At 50.6% G+C, this 16,483-nt stretch overlaps 1 protein-coding gene across 1 annotated transcript; it reads left to right on the top strand.

The window, feature by feature from the left end:
- The first annotated feature begins 11,834 nt into the window (after positions 1–11,834).
- Positions 11,835–15,663, top strand: FEM1A (fem-1 homolog A). Its single transcript, XM_005587586.4, has one exon. It carries the CDS (start codon positions 11,956–11,958, stop codon positions 13,963–13,965), a length of 2,010 nt encoding a protein of 669 aa, XP_005587643.3. The 5' UTR covers positions 11,835–11,955; the 3' UTR covers positions 13,966–15,663.
- The last annotated feature ends 820 nt before the right edge of the window (positions 15,664–16,483 follow it).

Below are 16,483 nucleotides of genomic sequence, written 5' to 3' on the forward strand. Positions count from 1 at the left end.
TCCAGCACACAGCCCAGCACATAGCAGGTGCTAAGAATATAAATAAATGTGGCTGAATGTATAAATGAATGAAGAAATGAAACAAAGATACATACTAATGCCTTCAGGCTGTGCTACATTATATAAATCTATCTAGTCCCTTCAGGGAGTGGGAGACACACTGAGACTGTTTCTTAGAAACTAAACCATGTCATATTTTCCCAATGAACAGACAGTTCCCCGGAGAGGAAACAGACATTGTAAACAAACTCTTGGGGAACTGTGTGATTTGGTTAGTAATTATAGACAGGCAAATTAAAGCTACCAGCTAGCACGTGGCACGATTCCAGTTACTATTACTGCACCACAGATGACCTCAAAATGTTCAGGCTTAAAACAATCATCATGGCTGGCTGGAGTGGCTCACGCCTGTAATCTTAGCACTTTGGGAGGCCGAGGTGGGCGGATTGCTTGAGCTCAGGAGTTCGAGACCAGCCTGGGCAACATAGTGAAACACTGTCTCTACACAAAAATACAAAAATTAGCTGGGCATGGTGGCACAGGCCTGTAGTCCCAGGTACTTGGAAAGCTGAGGTGGGAGAATCGCTTGAACCCAGGAGGCAGAGGTTGCACTGAGCTGAGATTGCACCACTGCACTCCAGCCTGGGCAACAGAGACAGATCCTGTCTTTTTTTTTGAAATAATTTTCTTATATGTTATGGATTCTGTAGGTCAGGAATTTGGGGCAGGGCTCCACTGGGAAAGTAGCCATTTGCCGAAGCCAAGGAGAGAGGCCTCAAGATAAATCAATCTTGCCCATATCTTTTTTTTAAATTATTATTATACTTTAAGTTCTAGGGTACATGTGCACAACGTGCAGGTTTGTTACATATGTATACATGTGCCATGTTGGTATGCTGCACCCATCAACTCGTCAGCACCCATCAACTCGTCATTTACATCAGTTATAACTCCCAACACCATCCCTCCCCCCTCCCCTCTCTTTCTTTTTTTTAAGTCAGAGTCTTGCTCTGTCACCCAGGCTGGAGTGCAGTGGTGCAATCATAGCTCACTGCAGCCTCGATCTCCTTGGGTCAAGATCCTCCCACCTCAGCCTCTCAAAGAACTGGGATCACAGGTGTACATCACTGTACCTGGCTAACTTTTAAAATTTTTTCATAGAGACAAGGTCTCGCTGCATTGCCCACACTAGTCTCGACATCCTGGACTCAAGCAATCTTCTCATATCAGCCTCTCAAGAAGGTGGGACTGCAGGCGTGCCCTACCATACTCAGATCATTCTGCCCATATCTTGATCTTGAACTTCTAGGATCCAGAAATGTGGAAAAATAACTTTCTGTGTTTAAGCCACTCAACCTGTGATATTTAGCTAACTAATACACTTACTCCTCTTCTCTTTCCTTTTCTTTTCTTTGTTTTTTTTTTTTGTTTTTGTTTTTGTTTTTTTTTTCAGATGGAATCTCGCTCTATGGCCCAGGCTGAAGTGCAGTGGCGTGATCTTGGCTCACTATAACCTCTGCCTCCCAGGTTCAAGCAATTATCCTGTTTCAACCTCCTGAGTAGCTGGGACTGCAGGCACGCACCACCATGCCCAGCTAATTTTTGTATTTTTAGTAGAGACAGGGTTTCACCATGTTGGCCAGGGTGGTCTTGATCTCTTGATCTTGTGATCTGCCTGCCTCGGCCTCCCAAAGTGCTGTGATTACAGGCACATGCCACCATGCACAGCTGATTTTTGTATTTTTAGTAGAGATGGGGTTTCACCATGTTGGCCAGCGTGGTCTCGAACTCCTGACCTTGTTATCCACCCGCCTCGGCCTCCCAAAGTGCTGGGATTACAGGCATGAGCTACCGCACCCAGCCGAGACCAGTGTTCTCAGTGAAGTAACTCAGTAATGAAAAACCAAATACTGTGTATTCTCACTTATAAGTGGGAGCTAAGCTATGGGTTTGCAAAGGCATACAGAGTAATATAATGGGTGGGACACAGTGACTCACACCTGGAATCGCAGCACTTTGGGAGGAGAAGGAGGGAGGACCATTTGAACTCAGGAGTTTGAGAACAGCCTGGGTAATGTAGCAAGACCCCACATCTAAAAAAAAAAAATTAGGCCAGGCATGGTGGCTTACACCTGTAATCCCAGCACTTTGGGAGGCCGAGGCAGGTGGATTCCGAGATCAGGAGATCGAGACAATCCTGGCTAACATGGTGAAACCCCGTCTCTACTAAAAGTACAAAAAAATTGGCATGGTGGCAAGCACCTGTAGTCTCAGCTACTTGGGAGGCTGAGGCAGGAGAATGGTGTGAACCCGGGAGGTGGAGCTTGCAGTGAACTGAGATCGCGCTACTGCACTCTAGCCTGGGCAATAGAGTGAGACTCCATCTCAAAAAAAAAAAAAATTAGCTGGGTGTTGTGGCACCTGCCTTTAGTCCCATTTACTCAGGAGGCTGAGGCGGGAGGGTCACTTGAGCTCAGGAGTTCAAGCCTGCAGTGAGCTATGATTGCACCACTGCACTCCAGCCTGGACAACAGAGCACGACCTTATCTCAAAAAATAAATAAAAATAAATAAAATGGTATAATGGACAGCGGAACTCAGAAGTGAGGAGAGAGTGAAGAGTGAGGGATAAAAAGCTACACACCGGGGCCAGACACTGTGGCTCACACCTGTAATCCCAGCACTTTGGGAGGCGGAGGTGGGTGGATCACCTGAGGTCAGGAGTTTGAGACCAGCCTGGCCAACATGGTGAAACCTGTCTCTACTCAAAATACAAAAATTAGCCAGGCATGGTGGCAGGTGCCTGTAATCACAGCTACTTGGGAGGCTGAGGCAGGAGAATCACTTGAGCCCAGCAGCTGGAGGTTGCAGTGAGCTGAGATTGCGCCACTGCACTCCAGCCTGGGCAATAGAGCAAGACTCTGCCTCAAAAAAAAAAAAAAAAAAAAGAAAGAAAGAAAGAAAAGAAAAAAAGCAGAACAAGAAAACTGCATATTGGGTACAATGTACTGTACTTGGGTGATCTGTGCACTAAAACCTCATGCTTCACCACTATCCAATTCATCCACGTCACCAAAAACAACTTGTGCTCCAAAAGCTATTGAAATTTTTAAAATGTTTTTTTAAGGGTCCGTTTTGTTTTATTTTGCTCCCTGGTCTAGCTCAGCTCCAGAATCAGTGCAGACACGCAATATCCTCTCAGTAAATATTTATGGAATAAATAAATCTGTCTCATCTTTCTTTGGCATTGCTATGATGGGGTCTATTTTGTCTTTTTCTCTATTCATCCGAGTGTTTAAAATATTTTTTCATTAGAAAAAAAAAAAAACGGAAGGCACCTTAGGATGAAAGCACCCCCACCTCCCGACCCCCAGTGGGGTTTGGCACGTCCCTCGCTGTCCCCATCACCTCCCCAGCCCGTGCAGGTGGCCTGGCCGTGGCTCTGCACGGGCAGTCGCGTTTAGGCGGCGCTGCAGCTAATGACACCCCGCTGTGTGTGCCCTGGCTGGCAGCCCGAGATGTGCCTGTGCATGGCATGGGGACGTTTGCAAGCCTGGAGCCTGGCGCGGGGGCGGGTAGCGGGAGAACAGGCACGCAGATGGCAGAGGGGCTGCGGCGGAGACGCTCGCCTGGCGTGGGCCACAGTCACGACCCAATCGTAGCCCCCACTGTGTCTCTTCATAGTTGCATCCTTGGAAACCGGCGGGGCCGCAGGAAAAAATTTAAAAATCAGATGAAAGAAAAGAAAGCAGTGGAGACCTCCAGAATGCGCCAGCGCCGCAGCGCTGTAGTCAGGGTGGTGCTGTGGTTAGAATGTGCTTCCTGGGGTGCTGCCTTTATTCATTCCACAGATATTTATTATTATTATTATTATTATTATTATTATTTATGTATTTTCATTTTTTATTTTATTTTACTTTATTTTATTTTTGAGACGGAGTCTCCCTCTGTCACCCAGGCTGGAGTGCAGTGGTGCAATCTCGGCTCACCACAACCTCTGCCTCCCAGGTTCAAGCGATTCATGTGCCTCAGCCTCCCAGGTAGCTGGGATTACAGGCATGCACCACCATGCCTGGTTAATTTTTGTATTTTTAGTAGAGACGGGGTTTCTCCATGTTGGTCAGGCTGGTCTCAAACTCCTGACCTCAGGTGATCCACCCGCTTCAGCCTCCCAAATTGCTGGGATTATAGACATGAGCCACTGTACCCGGCTTCCACAGATATTTATTGAGCATCTACTCTGTTCTAGAAACGGGAACACAGCAGTGAACACGACAGAGAAGAGTCCCTGAACAAACATTCCCAAATATGTAAATTATACAGCAGGCTAGGTTAGACAGTGCTATATGCTATGGGGGGAAAAATAGGCTGAAAGGATCCTTCCACCTTAGCCTCCCAAAATGCTGGGATTATAGATGTGAGCCACCGTGCTCAGCTTTAATTTTTAATATTGGCCATGATTAACAACTGGTCAGAAAAAAAAATCCTGAAAATTTAACAATCAGCTCTTGTGAGCCAGTTTACACCAACATACCAACATACGCACACTCTGGAGGGGTAAATTGTTTTGTTTTTTTGAGACGGGGTCTCTCTGTCACCCAAGCTGGAGTTCACTGGCATGATCTTGGCTCACTGCAACTTCCCAGGGAGTTGGAGGGAGAGAGGAGGTTGGAGGGAGGAGGTTTGCTGGTCTTTAGCATTGACCCATTTCCCATGGTGTAAATACTCAGGCCAAGAATGATTTCCAGCTACCACCAAGGAGCCATAGAACAGGGTATGGGGGGCGGACGTGGTGGCCCACACCTGTAATCCCAGCACTTTGGGAGGCTGAGGCGGGTGGAACACAAGGTCAAGAGATAGAGATCATCCTGGCCAACATGGTGAAATCCCATCTCTACTAAAAATACAAAAATTAATGGTGTGGTGGTGGGTGTCTGTAATCGCAGCTACTCAGGAGGCTGAGGCAGGAGAATCGTTTGAACCTGGGAGGTGGAGGTTGCAGTGAGCCGAGATCACACCACTGCACTCCAGCCTGGCAACACAGCAAGACTCCATCTCAACAAACAAACAAACAAACAAAAAACAGGATAGTCAGAAGGAACGTGCAGGAGTACCCCAGCACACAGTATCCCAGTACCACTGGGTAGGTGCAGCGGACTTAAATAACCCAGGAAACATAGAACAGAGGAGGACACAGTAACAAAAACAGTGAATTTGTGAGCATTTGTTATTTGTCACCTTTGTTTTTTTGTTGTTGTTGTTGTGTTTTGGGTTTTTTTTTTTTTTTTTTTTTTGAGAGAGTCTCTCTCTGTCGCCCAGGCTGGAGTTCAGTAGTGCCATTTTGGCTCACCACAACCTCCACTTTCCCAGTTCCAGCCATTCTCCTGCCTCAGCCTCCAGAGTAGCTGGGAATGCAGGCACCTGCCACCATGCCCAGCTAATTTTTGTATTTTTATATTATTTTATTTTATTTATTTATTTATTTTTTTTGAGACGGAGTCTCACGCTGTTGCCCAGGCTGGAGTGCAGTGGCGCGATCTCGGCTCACTGCAAGCTCCGCCTCCTGGGTTCACGCCATTCTCCTGCCTCAGCCTCCTGAGTAGCTGGGACTACAGGCGCCCGCCACCGCGCCCGGCTAATTTTTTGTATTTTTAGTAGAGACGGGGTTTCACTGTGGTCTCGATCTCCTGACCTTGTGATCCGCCCGCCTCGGCCTCCCAAAGTGCTGGGATTACAGGCTTGAGCCACCGCGCCCGGCAATTTTTGTATTTTTAGTAGAGACAGGGTTTCGCCATGTTGGCCAGGCGAGTCTTGAACTCCTGACCTCAGGTGATCCATCTGCCTCAGGCTCCCAAAATGCTGGGATTACAGGAGTGAGCTACCACGCTTGGCCTACAAAGCACTTTTTAAATTATTTATTTATTATTATTATTTTTTGAGACAGTCTGGCTCTGTCACCCAGGCTAGTGTGCAGTGGCGCGATCTCGGCTCACTGCAACCTCTGTTTCCCGGGTTCAAGCAATTTTCCTGCCTCAGCCTCCTGAGTAGTTGGGATTACAGGTGCCCACCACCACGCCGGCTAATTTTTATAGTTTTAGTAGAGACGGCGTTTCACCGTGCTCACCAGGCTGGTCTCGAACTCCTGACCTCAGGTGATCCGCCTGCCTCAGCCTCCCAAAGTTCTGGGATTACAGATGTGAGCCACTGCACCTGGCCACAAAGCACTTTTAGCCATGTTTTTTCTCTCACACTCCTGTGTTCTCATTTTATAGATGAGAAAGCTACATTCGGGGAACTTGGGCTGCTGTTTGAAGTCATGCCGCTGTTTGACCGTGGACCTGGTTGTTGGATCCAGGAATTCAGCGTTTAGAATTAACCTCTTGTCTGTGTTGAGAGGCAAATGGTTCATAAAGTATTTTCACGAGACCACTTAGCCTCCCTATGGTGCCAAACACTATAAGAGGCAAAAGGAGTGTCCCAGGGGTTGACCAAGGTCCATCTGGCTGGAGCTTCTCATGTCCCCAAATGGTCTTATGGCCAGTCCCAGGTGCACCGTGGAAACCTTAAAAGTAGAAATTTAACATGCAACTTTAAGCTGCTGTCCTATTATTGGATCACATTCCCTCTAGTGAATTAATTTTTTAAATAAATCCATAATTACTTCATGCAAAGAACAATTATATTGCAAGATGTTGCCATCTGTGGAAGGACATTAAAACACAATGAAGTGGCCGGGCATGGTAGCTCACGCCTGTAATCCCAGCACTTTGGGAGGCCGAGGTGGGTGGATCACTTAAGGCTAGGAGTTCGAGACCAGCCTTGCCAACATGGTGAAACCCCATTTCCACTAAAAATACAAAAATTAGCTGGGTGTTGTGGCGCGTGCTTGTAGTCCCAGCTACTTGGGAAGCTAAAGCAGGAGAATCGATTGAACCTGGGAGGTGGGCCGGGCGCGGTGGCTCACGCCTGTAATCCCAGCACTTTGGGAGGCCGAGACGGGCGGATCACGAGGTCAGGAGATCGAGACCAACCTGGCTAACACGGTGAAACCCCGTCTCTACTAAAAATACAGAAAAATTAGCCAGGCGTGGTGGCGGGCACCTGTAGTCCCAGCTACTTGGGAGGCTGAGATAGGAGAATGGCGTGAACCCGGGAGGCGGAGCTTGCAGTGAGCTGAGATCCGGCCACTGCACTCCAGCCTGGGCAATAGAGAAAGACTCCGTCTCAAAAAACGAACAAATAAATGAACCCGGGAGGTGGAGGTTGCAGTGAGCCAAGATCACACCACTGCACTCCAGCCTGGGCAACAAGAGTGAAACTCTGTCTAAAAAAAAAAAAAGGCCGGGCGCAGTGGCTCAAGCCTGTAATCCTAGCACTTTGGGAGGCCGAGACGGGAGGATCACGAGGTCAGGAGATCGAGACCATCCTGGCTAACATGGTGAAACCCCGTCTCTACTAAAAAATACAAAAAACTAGCCGGGCGAGGTGGCAGGCGCCTGTAGTCCCAGCTACTCGGGAGGCTGAGGCAGGAGAATGGCATAAACCCAGGAGGCGGAGCTTGCAGTGAGCTGAGATCCGGCCACTGCACTCCAGCCTGGGCCACAAAGCGAGACTCCGTCTCAAAAAAAAAAAAAAAAATTACTTTGGGGTGTGTGTATGTATATTTCAAATGGTTGAATTGTTCATTAAAAACATTTCAAATATGCCATGAAATCCTATTTGGAGGCATTTCTTCATGTTGTACCACACACAAGAAAGCATCAAAAAAGAATTGGTGGCCGGGAGAGGTGGCTCACGCCTGTAATCCCAGCACTTTCCAGCACTTTGGGAGGCTGAGGCGGGCGGATCATGAGGTCAGGAGTTCAAGACCAGCCTGACCAATATGGAGAAACCCTGTCTCTACTAAAAATACAATATTAGCTGGGCGTGGTGGCGCATGCCTGTAATCCCAGCTATTTGGGAAGCTGAGGCAGGAGAATTGCTTGAACCTGGGAGGTGGAGATTGTGGTGAGCCCAGATCGCACTATTGCATTCCAGCCCAGGCAATAAGAGTGAAACTCTATCTCTTTTTTTTTTTTTTTTTTTTTTTTTTTTTTTTTTTTTTTTTTTTTTTTTTTTTTTTAATTTTTTTTTTTTTTTGAGACGGAGTCTCGCTCTGTCGCCCAGGCTGGAGTGCAGTGGCCGGATCTCAGCTCACTGCAAGCTCTGCCTTCTGGGTTTACACCATTCTCCTGCCTCAGCCTCCCGAGTAGCTGGGACTACAGGCGCCCGCCACCTCACCCGGCTAGTTTTTTGTATTTTTTTTTTAGTAGAGATGGGGTTTCACCGTGTTAGCCAGGATGGTCTCGATCTCCTGACCTCGTGATCCGCCCGTCTCGGCCTCCCAAAGTGCTGGGATTACAGGCTTGAGCCACCGCGCCCGGCCTTTTTTTTTTTTTTTTTTGAGGTGGAGTCTCGCTCTGTCGCCCAGGCTGGAGTGCAGTGGCGCGATCTCGGCTCACTGCAAGCTCCGCCTCCCGGGTTCCCGCCATTCTCCCTGCCTCAGCCTCCCGAGTAGCTGGGACTACAGGCGCCGCCACCACGCCCGGCTAATTTTTTTGTATTTTTAGTGGAGACGGGGTTTCATTGTGTTAGCCAGGATGGTCTCGATCTCCTGACCTCGTGATCCGCCCGTCTCGGCCTCCCAAAGTGCTAGGATTACAGGCTTGAGCCACCGCACCCGGCCGAAACTCTATCTCAAAAGAAAAAAAGAAAAGAAAAAAAAAGAATACTTACACTCGTAGGCATTACCCAAGAGAAATGAAAACATATTTCCACACAAAGACCTGTACGCAGAAGTTTATAGCAGGTTTATTTGTCATCTAAAACTGGAAAGAACCATTACGTAATGGATAAAAGAATGGTGGCTCATTCTTGCCATGGAATACAGCTCCATAATAAAAGGCAACGAGCTACTAATACGCGCAACAGCATAGTTGCATCTTGAATGCATTGTGCTGAATGAAAGCAGCAGACCCCAGAGGCCGCATATTGCATTTTTCCATTTCTATGCTGTTATTATGAAATGCAGAGAACAGATCAGCATTTACTAGTGGCTGCGGGTGGACAAAGGCGTTGACCAAAAGGGCATGATACAACATTCTTTTTTTCTTTTTTTTTTTTTTTCAAGATGGAGTCTCGCTCTGTCCCCCAGGCTGGAGTGCAGTGACGCAATCTCGGCTCACTACTACAAGCTCCGCCTCCCGGGTTCAGGCCATTCTCCTGCCTCAGCCTCCTGAGTAGCTGGGACTACAGGTGCCTGCCACCACGCCCGGCTAATTTTTTGTATTTTTAGTAGAGACGGGGTTTCACCGTGTTAGCCAGGATGGTCTTGATCTCCTGACCTCGTGATCCACCCGCCTCGGCCTCCCAAAGTGCTGGGATTACAGGCATGAGCCACTGCTCCCAGCCAGCATGAGATAACATTCTGAATGAAGATGCTGTTGAACATCTCAGTTGTGATACTGGCTACATAACTGCATGTTTGTCACACCTGTTCTATTTATTTATTTTCATTTATTTATCTTGGAGACAGGGTCTCCCTCTGTCACCCAGGCTGAAGTGCAATGGTGCAATCATGGCTCACTGCAGCCTTGACTTCAGAGGTTCAAGCAATCCTCCCACTTCAGCCTCCTTAATAGCTGAGACAACAGGTGCACGCTACCACGTCCAGCTAATTTTTGTATTTTTGTAGAGATGGGCTATGTTTCCCAGGCGGGTCTCGAATTTCTGGGTTCAAGCAATCCTCCCACCTCAGCCTCCCAAAGTGGTGAGATTACAGGTGTGAGTGACCCTACCTAGCCAAACCTGTCCTCTTTTTTTTTTTTTTTTTTTTTGAGATGGAGTCTCGCTCTGTCGCCCAGGCTGGAGTGCAGTGGCCAGATCTCAGCTCACTGCAAGCTCCACCTCCCGGGTTCCCGCCATTCTCCTGCCTCAGCCTCCCGAGTAGCTGGGACCACAGGCGCCGCCACCTCCCCCGGCTAATTTTTTGTGTTTTTAGTAGAGACGGGGTTTCGCCGTGTTAGCCAGGATGGTCTCGATCTCCTGACCTTGTGATCCGCCCGTCTCGGCCTCCCAAAGTGCTGGGATTACAGGCTTGAGCCACCGCGCCCGGCCCTGTCCTCTTTATTAAAAATGCATTTTAGCAGGCCGGGCGCGGTGGCTCAAGCCTGTAATCCCAGCACTTTGGGAGGCCGAGACGGGCGGATCACAAGGTCAGGAGATCGAGACCATCCTGGCTAACATGGTGAAACCCCGTCTCTACTAAAAATACAAAAAACTAGCCGGGGGAGGTGGCGGGCGCCTGTAGTCCCAGCTACTCGAGAGGCTGAGGCAGGAGAATGGCGTAAACCCGGGAGGCGGAGCTTGCAGTGAGCTGAGATCCGGCCACTGCACTCCGGCCTGGGCGACAGAGCAAGACTCCGTCTCAAAAAAAAAAAAAAAAAAAAAATGCATTTTAGTGTATATATATTGCATCTTGAATACATTTTAAAAATAAATAATTCGGGCCACCAAAGATTTCTGTCTCATAATTCACTGCTGTCAAAAAAATGCCAGGAAATGGATCACCTTACAACTGCTAGAATAGCTATTATCAAAAAGATGAAAGGTACCAAATGTTGGCAAGGATTTGAAGAGAACACTTACGCACTATTGATGGTAATTTTAATTAGTATAGCCATTATGGAAAATGGTATGGAAGTTCCAAAGAAAAATTTAAAAATAGAACTACCAGATGATTCAGCAATCCCAGTTCTCAGTATTTATCCAAAGGAATTGAAATCAGCATGTCAGGCCGGGCACAGGGGCTCACGCCTGTAATCCTAGCACTTTGGGAGGATAAGGCGGGGGTATCGCCTAAGGCCAGGAGTTCGAGATCATCCTGGCCAACATGGTGAAACCCCGTCTCTACTAAAAATACAAACATTAGCTGGGTGTGGTGGCGGGCGCCTGTAATCCCAGCTACTCGGGAGGCTGAGGCACAAGAATCGCTTGAACCCGGGAGGTGGATGTTGCAGTGAGCCGAGATTGCACCACTGCACTACAGCCTGGGCGACAGACAGAGACTGTCTCAAAAACAAAAACACACAAAAAAATCCCACGAAGTTATTGAAAGATAAGAAATAATTACGTAAATAAAATAGAAGAAGGAAATTCTGACATATGCTAGGATATAAATAAATGCATGTAAATGAATGAATGAATAAATGAATGGGGGAATAAGAACTGAGCGCGTAATTTTTTACCCTTATCTCTCCCTGTTCTCCCAGCTCAAAACGCTTTCGCCCTGTCTGGCTTTTCGGCCTCCTCTTGGCGCCCCCTGCCGGTGGGCTGCTCGCCTATGCTCCAACCCCGAATCATGACTCGCCCCCTCTGGCCGAGCTTGGCCTTCGGTCTAGGTCCTGATTGGCTCAGAGTCGCTCGCCATGCCTTTTGGGAAATGTAGTCCTTAAGGGCATCGTGCAGGCTTTTTCCATAGGCTCTGACGTAGAGACAGCCACGGGAAGTACGTCACCAAATTTCGCCGGTTCCCACAAGCTAGGTCGTGTAGCGCTGCATGACGGGAATTGTAGTTCTCAAATTGCTAACTTCCCTGGTCATGCACTGCGACTGGAACACCAATTTCCATCATGCCGCGCGCTCACAGCTCGCGGGGGCTGTCCTGTGGCCTTTTGGGAAGTGTAGTCTTAATCCCCCATGATTCCTTTTTTGTTCTATGGAGTGGGCCCGCGCAGAGGACTCCATTTCCCGGCGTGCTCCCATTCGTCGGGTCGCAGCAGCCATTTTGTTCCGCCCGAGGAACCCCTAAGATGGCGCCGAGGGAGACGGTGAAGGTTGCCTCCCGCCCGTCCGGGCTCTGATCCTCTGTCTCCCCGTCCTCCGGCGGCCGGCCCATGGCCTGGCGGAGGCCCGAACCATGGACCTCCGCACCGCCGTGTACAACGCTGCCCGTGACGGCAAGCTGCAGCTGCTCCAGAAGCTGCTCAGCGGCCGGAGCCGGGAGGAACTGGACGAGCTGACGGGCGAGGTGGCCGGCGGGGGGACGCCGCTGCTCATCGCCGCGCGCTACGGCCACCTGGATGTGGTGGAGTACCTGGTGGACCGGTGCGGCGCGAGCGTGGAGGCCGGTGGCTCGGTGCACTTCGATGGCGAGACCATCGAGGGCGCGCCGCCGCTGTGGGCCGCCTCCGCCGCCGGCCACCTGGACGTGGTGCGGAGCCTGCTGCGCCGCGGGGCCTCGGTGAACCGCACCACGCGCACCAACTCCACGCCCCTGCGCGCCGCCTGCTTCGACGGCCACCTGGAGGTGGTGCGCTACCTGGTCGGCGAGCACCAGGCCGACCTTGAGGTGGCCAACCGGCACGGCCACACGTGCCTCATGATCTCGTGCTACAAGGGCCATCGTGAGATCGCCCGCTACCTGCTGGAGCAGGGCGCCCAGGTGAACCGGCGCAGCGCCAAGGGCAACACGGCCCTGCACGACTGCGCCGAGTCCGGCAGCCTGGAGATCCTGCAGCTGCTGCTGGGGTGCAAGGCCCGCATGGAACGTGACGGCTACGGCATGACCCCGCTGCTTGCGGCCAGTGTGACGGGCCACACCAACATTGTGGAGTACCTCATCCAGGAGCAGCCCGGCCAGGAGCAGATCGCAGGGGGAGAGGCTCAGCCTGGGCTGCCCCAAGAAGGCCCCTCTACCAGCCAGGGGTGTGCGCAGCCTCAGGGGGCCCCATGCTGTAGCTCCTCCCCGGAGGAACCACTGAACGGGGAATCTTATGAAAGCTGCTGTCCCACCAGCCGGGAAGCTGCCGTGGAAGCCTTGGAATTGCTGGGAGCTACGTATGTGGATAAGAAACGAGATCTGCTTGGGGCCCTCAAACACTGGAGGCGGGCCATGGAGCTGCGTCACCAGGGGGGCGAGTACCTGCCCAAACCGGAGCCCCCACAGCTGGTCCTGGCCTATGACTATTCCAGGGAGGTCAACACCACCGAGGAGCTGGAGGCGCTGATCACCGACCCGGATGAGATGCGCATGCAGGCCCTGTTGATCCGGGAGCGCATCCTCGGTCCCTCGCACCCCGACACTTCCTATTATATCCGTTACAGGGGCGCCGTGTACGCCGACTCGGGCAATTTCGAGCGCTGCATCCGCTTGTGGAAGTACGCCCTGGACATGCAACAGACCAACCTGGAGCCTCTGAGCCCCATGACCGCCAGCAGCTTCCTCTCCTTCGCGGAACTCTTCTCCTACGTGCTGCAGGACCGGGCCGCCAAGGGCAGTCTGGGCACCCAGATCGGCTTTGCAGACCTCATGGGGGTCCTCACCAAAGGGGTCCGGGAAGTGGAACGGGCCCTGCAGCTGCCCAGGGAGCCCGGAGACTCGGCCCAGTTCACCAAGGCGCTGGCCATCATCCTCCACCTGCTCTACCTGCTAGAGAAAGTGGAGTGCACTCCCAGCCAGGAGCACCTGAAGCACCAGACCGTCTACCGCCTGCTCAAGTGCGCACCCAGGGGCAAGAACGGCTTCACCCCTCTGCACATGGCTGTGGACAAGGACACCACAAACGTGGGCCGCTACCCCGTGGGCAGATTCCCCTCCCTGCACGTGGTCAAAGTGCTGCTCGACTGCGGGGCCGACCCGGACAGCAGGGATTTTGACAACAACACCCCACTACACATAGCAGCCCAGAACAACTGCCCGGCCATCATGAATGCCCTGATCGAAGCAGGGGCCCACATGGATGCCACCAACGCCTTCAAGAAGACGGCCTACGAGCTGCTGGACGAGAAGCTGCTGGCCAGGGGTACCATGCAGCCCTTCAACTACGTTACCCTGCAGTGCCTTGCGGCCCGGGCCCTGGATAAGAACAAGATCCCTTACAAGGGCTTCATCCCGGAAGATCTGGAGGCATTCATTGAACTGCACTGACCTGCCCAGAACGTCTGTACCCTCACCTCTCCACGCTCCTGCTGAAAGGCGGGAAATCGGGCTGGGGTGTAGCAGATGCTCCGTCTCGCCTCCTTCCGGCACCAATCAGGAGAAGGGTTCTTCCGCCTCCCATCCCTTGACCTGCAGAGAGGGTGGGAGGTGTTAGCCAGCCTTTGGTGCTAGAAGCCTTCAGGGTCACGTGCTAAGAGGATAGTCTTTCTCCAGGAGCCCGCTTACTCATTCTGAGTTAGGGAAAGACACAAGGCCTTCCCCACATCCTGTCTGCCTGGGTTACAGAGGCCTTTGCCTTGTTACCTAGAGGTGGAGGGACCGAAGCCATTGCGTTCCTTCCCTGCTAGAAACACAGGAAGAAGTTGAGGACGGCCTTCCTTCCCTTTCCCCTTTACGTGGCCGGATAACTCCAGCTGCCGAATACAGTGTTAGGACTGGGGGCTCCCGAGATGAGAGTCTGAAAGTCAGGGAATGAGCCCACCTCTCATTTCTTCCAGCACGATCACGCCCTGCTCCCGTGCCACCGTAGTCCCTGGCAGACAGGCAGGGCTCTGCCCAGGGCAGCCTGCCACTTGCATAGCTTTCGGTTGGTTTGGTGTTCTATTTATTTAATAAGTGGGCAGGTTGCAAGCATTGCACAGAAGTTCTGAGATTTTACTGCCTTTTTTTTTTTTTTTTTTTTTTTTTTTAAAGAAAGTTGTTTGTTGGACTCCATAAGTGAATTTCAAGCCGTGAGGATTTTGTGGTGCCCGAGATGGCCGAGGCCACAGGAGTGAGCTGTGTGTGTGTGAGGAATTTGGTGAGCGAGATAAAAGTCCATGGGTGTCGACCCCTAAAACACGGGCGACCGTACATTTTTATACATCTCCACTCTACCGCCTTTTACAGGCTTTCCGATTTTACAGGCCTTTCCAATTTTCCATTCTCATTAGAAAGAGAACTGTTCTTCCAAGCAGAAATCAGGAGTGACCACAAAGCCTGACAACACTTTGCCACCCAGCAAGAACTGGCACAATTGGTTTGGGTCTGCATCGCCATCGTGCCCGAGTTAAAACTACAGGCCACTCCGCCTTGCAAACCTCACGTGGCCTCTGATTTCATTGTGGGCGCATCTACAGGTGGCCCGGGTTGTTTTCTTCAGCTGCTTCGAGGATTAGGACCCAAGTCATCATGAAAAAGGCCCAAGTACAGTCTTAATGCAATAAATCCACTAGCTAAGACGTTGAGTGCCAAGACCAGCCTTCCAGCCGAGCTTTGGACAAAGTCTCAGGTTCCCATGTCTCAGGGTGAGGTGCTGGGGCTGCCAGAGGACCTGCCCCAGCAAGACTTTTTCTCAAGAGCGAGACTCCATCAGCCCAGGCAGACAGGAGCAAACAGCAGAAGGAAAGCCATTCTCACTACATCCTCCCTGCAGTGGCCAGGCCCTTAGGAGGAGCAGCCACCGGGGGTGTCCAGAAACGTCGTGTCCCTGGATGGAAACTAGGTCTCGTTTGTTTTTTTTTTGTTTTTTTTTTTTTTTGCCGTGTTAGGAAATTATTTATTTGCAAGACAGGTTTTAACTTAACTCAGCCAAGGTGGGAAATGGCGTCCCCATCCCTCCCAAAGCACAGAGCACAGAAATGAGGCCGTTTACATTGCAAGTCTGCGCGCTGGTGTTTAAGTCATTAAAAAGATACTGGAAGAGAATTGCCTGATACGTCCTTGGCGTGGGTCAACTGGGGAAGTGGGAGGTGGGTGGATCCGTCCATGGCATTGGTCCGAGTGAACAGAGAGCCCTAGGGCCACCTCCCCTAGCCAGAGGGGTTTCTATGTTATATACTGGGGCTTATTTTATTTTATTATTATTTTTTTGAGACAGAGTCTCGCCCTGTCACCCAGGCTGGAGTGCAATGGCGTGATCTCAGCTCACTGCAACTTCTGCCTCCCGGGTTCAAACGATTCTCCTGCCTCAGCCTCCTGAGTAACAGATTTACAGGCACCTGCCACCATGCCCAGCTAATTTTTGTATTTTCCGTAGACGCAGGTTTTGCCATGTTGGCCAGACTGGTCTCAAACTCCTGGACTCATGCGATCTTCCCACCTCGGTCTCCCAAAGTGCTAAGAATACAAGCATGAACCACTGCACCTGGCCTCTATGTTATATACTGGGGCTTTGTGTAAAATTTCATTTGAAAAACAGTATGTTGCTGTATTTAAAAAAAAAAAAAAAAAAAAAAAAAAAAAAAAAAAAAAAGCCTGAGCAGCATAGAGCCTGCCTTTACAAAAATAAAAAATAGTCTGAGTATAGCGACTCACGTCTGTAATCTCAGCACCTTGGGAAGCCTAGGCAACATAATAAGACCTCTGTATCTACAATTTTTTTTTTTTTTTTTTTTTTTTGAGACGGAGTCTCGCTCTGCCACCCAGGCTGGAGTGCAGTGGCCGGATCTCAGCTCACACTGCAAGCTCCGCCTCCCGGGTTCACGCCATTCTCCTGCCTCAGCCTCCCAAGTAGCTGGGACTACAG

The sequence above is a fragment of the Macaca fascicularis genome, chromosome 19 (genome assembly GCF_037993035.2).
Source record: "Macaca fascicularis isolate 582-1 chromosome 19, T2T-MFA8v1.1".
In the NCBI taxonomy this organism is placed as follows: Eukaryota; Metazoa; Chordata; class Mammalia; order Primates; family Cercopithecidae; genus Macaca; species Macaca fascicularis.